The following is a 7,228-nucleotide window of genomic DNA, read 5'->3' on the forward strand; positions in this document are numbered from 1 at the left end:
GTGAAGGTGGAGGTATGTATGCAGCAAAAACCCAAGTGTTCTTAAAAGCTCCACAGAAGTATTCTCTTAGGACTAAAGGGAAGGAAAACTGGAGCTGGAAACAAGGGCGAGATGAGCTTAGGAAAAAAGTTGATTAAAGGAAACATATTTAGAAACTTGAAATTTCCTCTTTCCTCCCCAATTCTCATTCATAACATTGAGATTCTCCACTACCTCACTACCACTGCCCCTTTATACCTGCAGGTCTTCTTCCTCCTTCAGAGACCTCAAGGCTAAGAGTTCACTCTATACAAGAAAAATCACAATCACTTCCAACATCTACAAGTATAGCATATAATGGCAATGACACAACTGGTCCCACCAGTGGCAAGTGGGGCCTTTAGTTCTATGACCCTGTCTAAAACCAGATGCAACATTAAATAAAGAATTAAATGTAATGATTAAGAGAAGACAGAAGCTTACTCTAGTCCTTTGAATGGCTCTAAGGGACCATTATTAAGAACTGTGAGGGCCAAGAATACTGGAAATATGTAGAAGAGCCACCACTCCATAGCATTTAGCAAAGTTAATGTCTGTTTCTTCCTGAGTTAGACTCCAGCAGCAGAAAGAATAATTCCAGGGAGGCCAGGAACCGGGGTTCCAGTCCCAGCTGGGCCACTACTAGTGGGTCATGAACAAATCCCTTAAAAGGTGAAGGTCACATTATGTCAGGGATAGTTAGTGTGCAGTACATCCATGACAACTTCTCTGGTGCCTCCAGTAGAGACTGTGGTTCAACTACGGTCCTGTTTAGAATATTTTTCTACAACATTCTAGGCAGGTACCTCCACCAGGGTTGGTTCACAGGCTGAAATACTTGTTATCCTTTAACTCCATGACCTCCAAAGACCCTTCCACTTCTACCATTTAAGGTTCTGACTTTTCAGGTAAGAGAGAGCCATTTTTCTGTCTCAGTAATATCTCTCTCAACAAAAAGACAAATGAAAACTTTTGAGATGATAATTTTATAAACTCCTCCTCGCCACCCTGAGGCTAAGCAGAGTCTTCCTGCCATCACACTGTCCTTCCTTCTATGCCATAGAATTACAGTGTTTGAGCTTGACCCTCTGTCTGTTCACCCAGCATGAGAGTGTCCCGGCCTGTAGCTCCTTTTTACTTAAAACACTTAGCAGTTTTGGACTTGGCATCAAGGAATCTACAAGGAAAGGAATTTTCTCTGGCCACTGAAATCCAAGAGTCAGAAGGGAAGGTATTTAATTACTTCATTTGCTTCTCACCAATGACTAGTCAGATTTAGTTCTTAGCTCTAGCTGAAAAGTAACCACAGAAACAGTACCTGGATAAGACACTTCAGAAATCAGGTGATTTGCAACTATGTTTTATTGGAAGAAATGGTAAGGAATTAACATGGGGCCACAAACCACTCCTGTCCCCCAAAGTTGTGCAGGAATAAGACTCATCTGTGTGTTGGATGGAAGCCCTAATTGGAGTTATTTCTTTTAGAGCAAGGAAGGAAAAAGGGAGAGGCAAGCGTCCCAAGGATAGGTAATGGGGAGGATGGCATCCCTCTGCTCTGGACTTAAGCGGACCCCTCTACAGAAGCATCGAAGTGGACAGGAACATACGGGTTTCCCTCACAGGCCACGATGATTTGCCTTTCTTTCTGGCTGGTCTTGTATGAACAGTCGGGGTACTTGGAGCCCCGGGTCAGGCGGCAGTCTGTGATGTGCATGTTGGATCTGCTCTGGAAGCAGTTGGTCTGCCCGTTCTTGCATGTGACATTTTCCTGGGTGCAGACAGCTTGAACATCTTCCAGAGACTCATGCACAAAGGTGTTCACAGGCTTGCAATGGCCCTTTGTCATGTTCCGGCGCCTCATCATTTCATTGCAGTAGGTGGGGCTGGGGCTGAAGGAACCACCTCTTGAGTCCATGTGCTGCCGCTGGAACTTCTTGGCCGCGGATTCCTTGCCCAGGGTGGGAGGGATCCACCCCAGTACCAGCAGCACCAAGACTAACATTGGGAACAGGATGAGGGACTTCTCCAGAGCCATGGTGGCCTCACTGCCTGAGAGATCCTAACTGGGGAAAGGAGAAAGAAGATGACAACCTCAGAAAGGGACCTCCAGCTCCCCACTGCTGCTCCCTTGGTGTCCAGTCTCCCTTTCAGGTCAGACAGTAAGACATCCCTTTTCTTGAGAGATTTTCCACACAGTAAGTCAGTCTCTCTCTCTCTCTCTCTCTCTCTCTCTCTCTCTCTCTCACACACACACACACACACACTTTCCAAGTGTGTTTTACTCCCACTCACTAGAGAGGGGCCATCTTCCCCTCTAGGTGGTGATCTATGATACCACCCCAAATTTTGCCAGTACTGTTTGAATTCCAGAGTTTCTTTCATCTAGAATACATTTGAAAACTAAAATACATTTGTACCCAGAGCTCAAGCAGCTCTTCAGAAAATCATTTTTGATTCAGAAAATCATTTTTGAATAAACTGTGAGTCAAATTATATTCCTGCATTATCACATGACATCCAGGACCATGACTGACAGAGCCTTGTTGTCTTATAACACAAGGGAAACTCAGTCCTGTGCCTGACACTGGCCTCATAAAGGGATTTCATTGTATTCCAAAGAGAGATGCTTACCTCCCGCAACTTGGGGGTCCCTTCTTTCCCAGCCCCATGTGTTCTTTGCACCTGCCTGCTCCCACAGCCCCTCCCCAAGCTCCACCTGGTTCCTCTGCCCCAGCTAATATTTGCCTGGCTCAAGTTGTTTGATTTCTAGTGTCAGCACAAGCATCACCCATCTTGGCTCCCATCTCTCTGACCCTCAAGCAGAAGCATCTCCTGAGACCACCTCTTAGGCCACCTACCTGATCTCCAAGTTGGGTTCCCTGACAGAGTGGAAGGCCAGTTTCTGCAATCACTCAAACCCTGCGTGGTCAACCTTATATAGATTGCAAAAGGGTTTGGCTTCCAAGAAAAGTGGGAGGAGCATCTTGGGCTCTATTCAGATAAAAACAAGGACATTGTGAGGAAAGAGGCTAAGGAACCACGCAGACCAACCCCTTTCCAGGGTTGCTGTGGAGTGAATCTTCACCATAGGACTCTTTCTATTATGTGAACTTCACAAGGAGCAACAGACAGCCACTATAGTGCTGGAACTCAAACTTTGCACACCCCAACAAAGTTCTTGTGACTTCCTTGCCTGACATTTTATCAAATAGCCCTTTTGTTAATAATCTGTTGATGCAGGGCTGAGGGTATAGCTCAGTGGTAAAGCACTTGCCTAGCATGTATGAGGCCCTAGGTTCAATCCCCAGCAGTTGGAGATAACAAAGGGCACATAAGGTGATCGTGGAAAGGGAAGCCCTCTCTCTCCAGAGTCCTGAAGCTACTTGGACAGAATTCCACATCTCCCAACAGTAACTCTCCTGAGTAGGAAAGGGAGACAGAGTCAGCTATCTGCTCTCAGCTACACAGATTCTATATGCAAGAAAGAAAGGGGGAGAGTTCCTAAACAGAGAGAAATCCTCTATATAAGCTCACCCAGTTCTAGAAACTACCCACCACTCTCCACCCCGCTCTGGGGCACTGATGGTAGTTGGCAGTCTGTAACCACAAGGACCACTGATCCTGTAGGTGAGAATTGAGTCAAATTAGAATTTGTTCATTCATTCCTTAAACAGTGGGCTCAGAGATAAACAAGGCATAGGTCTTGCCAAAGGGTGCCATATGGTATGATTAGTCAGATGGACCCTGATATGGAGCAACGAGGAGCCTGGTGCATGTAGAAGCCAATACTCTAACCCTGTTTTTTGCAAAAAGAAAAAACTTTACTGTGCAATCATTGTGCCTCTTCACAATCACATATTTCGTCCATGTGTTTCTTTCTAGGGGCGTTAATTGTGTTCTAGGGAGGATTTTGAGCTTGTGACATCCAAAGGTCACTGATCAGATGAGCTGGTTTCTGCTGCATATGTCCATTCTTAAAAAGCTGGTTCCTGAACAACAATTTAAGCACTTCATCATTCAAGGAATTTATGTTCCGTGTATTCAGGCCTTAACTGATTTTTAATTGCACCAAGACACTGGGCATAGTTGCACTAAAGTGGCCATTCTTTAGGCACCTTCCCATTGCCAAAATAATTTTAGGGAGTTGGCCCAGCAAGACCTCAGAACCACAGATATAAATAGGCCCCCTGCAACTCCTATAAATGTCTTTAACAGCCTCCTTCCTAGGTGTCCCTAAACTACAAAAAGCCATTTAATCTATCTCTGCATGACAATCTAACCAGCCCTCAAAGTTTTAATTCAACTTCAGGAGGAACCATCAAAAACCACTATCAACCTAAAAGGCAAGTTGTGAGAACAAAGAGTTTATTTGAGCCCAAATGAGGATGGCCATCAGGAAGAAAACAAGAATTCTAGTTGCTCAGAATAAGTGCCCCAAAAATGGCATCAAAAGGGATCCGGCATTTTATGAATTTTTTTTTTTTAAGGATGTGAAGGAGGTTTCAGATACCTTGTTGTTAAGAGGCTGGGGTGTAGCATGTGTGAGGGTTCAATCCCCAGCCCTGGAAAAAGAAAAAAAAGAAAAAGAAAAGCCTGTTAATTTCTCCATCTCACATTACTATTTACAGTTTCCATGGCCTGAATCTGCCACTCTCCTGCCCCTACCAGAAAAAGGGGAACCTCATGATTGTCTTACCTCAGTTAGGGAACATCCTGTATCTTAATCAGATTTGTTAGTGACTCTGATGAGAACCCTGACCTAATATTATTTGTTGATGGACTGGACTTCAAAATTGAAACTTAAGTTTATTACAGGGAGAAGAAAATATCTTCTTCCTCTACCCTCCCATATTCTAGGACTGGTACCCTGTAAGTTATACTAACAAAAGACAGATTTAACAGGAGAATAGGCATACAAATTTTATTTATTAATATTTTTATACAATCATGAAAAGCCTCTTAAGAAACCCAAAGAAGCAGTTAACCTGGGAGATTATATACACGTTAACAAAGAAAACTGGGTGGAAGTGAGAAGACACAGAAAAAAGGGCTTTGAGCTGGTGAGGATGGGGTATGGGAAGGTGACTAGGAAATGTATGGTAGATGGTTGTTTAGTAAGGTCTGTTATGCAAACTCAAGCTGGTTGCCTTTTTCATTTCTCCATTGCTATAATAACAAAGATGGCATGGTATTGGCACCAAAACAGACACCTAGACCAATGGTACAGAATAGAATACACAGAGACAAACCCACATAAATACAATTACTTTATACTAGACAAAGACACCAAAAGATAGCCTCTTCAACAAATGGTATTGGGAAAATTGGAAATCCATATATAACAATATGAAATCAAATCTCTATCTCTCACCCTGAACAAAACTCAACTTAAAATGGACCAAAGACTTAGGCACTATAATAGAGAACCTAAGCCTAATAGAATAAAAAGTAGGCCCAAATCTTTACCGTTCTGGCTTAGGAACTGACTTCCTTAACAACACAACTAAACCACAAGAAATAAAATCAAGAATCATTAATGAGATAGATTCAAACTAAAAAGCTTCTTCTCAGCAAAGAAAACAATCAGTAATGTGAAGAGAGTCAACAGAATGAGAGAAAATGTTACCACATGCACCTCTGATAAAGCATTAATCCCTAGGATATATAAAGAGCTCAAAAAACTTAACACCAAGAAAACAATCAATAAATGGGCTAAGAAAATGAACAGACATTTCACTGAAGAAAACATTCAGTTGATCAATAAATACATGAAAAAATGTTCAACATCTCTAGCAATTAGAGAAGTGCAAATCAAAACTACTCCAAGATTTTATCTCAGTCCAGTCAGAATGGCAATTATCAAAAATACAAACAATAATAAAGGTTGGCAAGGATGTGGGGGACAAGTTGCACTCATATATTGCAGGTAAGAATGCAAATTGTTGCAACCGTTGTGAAAAGCAGTATGGAAATTCCTCAGAAAACTTGGAATGGAACCACCATTTGACCCAGCTATTCCACTCCTTGATTTATACCCAAAGGTCTTAAAATCAGCATACAGTGACACAGCCACATCGATGTTAATTGCAGCTCATTTTATAATAGCCAAACGATGGAATCAACCTAGATGCCCTTCAACAGATGAATAAATAAAGAAAAGGTGGTATATATACACAGTGGAATATTACTCAGCCTTAAAAAAGAGTGAAATCATGGCATTTTCAGGTAAATGGATGGAGCTGAAGAATATCATGCTAAGAAAAATAAGTCATGTTAAGTAAATGTTTTCTCTGATATGCAGATGCTAATTCACTATAAGAGGGTGGGCGCTAGGGAAGAATAGATGTACTTTAGGTCAGAGAGAAAAGAATGAAGGGAGGGGAGGAGATATGGAGGTAGGAAGGATAATAGAATGAATTGGACATTATTACCCTATGTGCATATATGATTACAAGACTGGTGTGATTCTACATTGTGTACAACTAGAAGAGTGAGAAGTTGTACTCCATTTATGTATGATGTGTCAAAATGCATTCTACTGTCATGTATAACTAATTAGAACAAATTTAAAATATATATACATAAAATAAGACCTCTATATTAAGAAAATTTTAAAAATTCCAAATTAAATTTGCTTTTTATGGTAGTTATAAGGATGATATTATTTTAATCTTTTTCATATTTATATAGAAAGAAAAATATCTTTAATATTTTACTTGATACCCTCCATATGCTAGTAATAATTAATGTTGATATGTATACATTGCTATATTTGGCATATAATTTCACAGAAGCAATAAGGAATACTTACAAGATTTAGGTACTTAAACATAGTTGTCTCTTCGATAAAAAATACTGTTTGTGGCACTGCTGTAATCATCCCTTTTTCCATATATATGGTTTTCAAGGCAGAATGTAAGGCAACTTTGAGACATATCTGAAAGGACTAACAAGTGAAAGAGGAATTGAAAAGTGGTTCAGCCATTCGTGTTAAAAGTGCCTGGTTCAAACTGTCAGTTGTTCACTAGGTGTGGGACTTTATGCAATGTAAAGATACTCAGGTGGGGTTTTGTTTTGTTTTATTTTGTTTTTTTTTTTTTTTTGGGGGGGGGGCTGGGGATTGAACCCAGGGCCTTGTGCATGTGAGACAAGCTCTCGATCAACTGAGCTATATCCTAACTATCAACAAAGAGAAGGCCAAATTTGAGCC

At 41.2% G+C, this 7,228-nt stretch overlaps 1 protein-coding gene across 1 annotated transcript; it reads right to left on the minus strand.

Annotated features, from left to right (window-relative positions):
• Positions 1–1,426: 1,426 nt before the first annotated feature.
• Positions 1,427–6,891, minus strand: LOC114080789 (ribonuclease pancreatic-like). The gene is made up of 4 exons (XM_027922404.2): positions 6,830–6,891; positions 4,529–4,580; positions 2,877–3,009; positions 1,427–2,081 (listed from the first exon to the last, which is right to left on the minus strand). Exon 4 carries the CDS (start codon positions 2,051–2,053, stop codon positions 1,580–1,582), a length of 474 nt encoding a protein of 157 aa, XP_027778205.1. The 5' UTR covers positions 2,054–2,081; positions 2,877–3,009; positions 4,529–4,580; positions 6,830–6,891; the 3' UTR covers positions 1,427–1,579.
• Positions 6,892–7,228: the final 337 nt, after the last annotated feature.

The sequence above is a fragment of the Marmota flaviventris genome, chromosome 2 (genome assembly GCF_047511675.1).
Source record: "Marmota flaviventris isolate mMarFla1 chromosome 2, mMarFla1.hap1, whole genome shotgun sequence".
NCBI lineage: Eukaryota > Metazoa > Chordata > Mammalia > Rodentia > Sciuridae > Marmota > Marmota flaviventris.

Bases quoted from the DNA above. Each gene is read 5' to 3' on its own strand.
- LOC114080789 (XM_027922404.2), bottom strand. From the start codon at position 2,053: ATGGCTCTGGAGAAGTCCCTCATCCTGTTCCCAATGTTAGTCTTGGTG.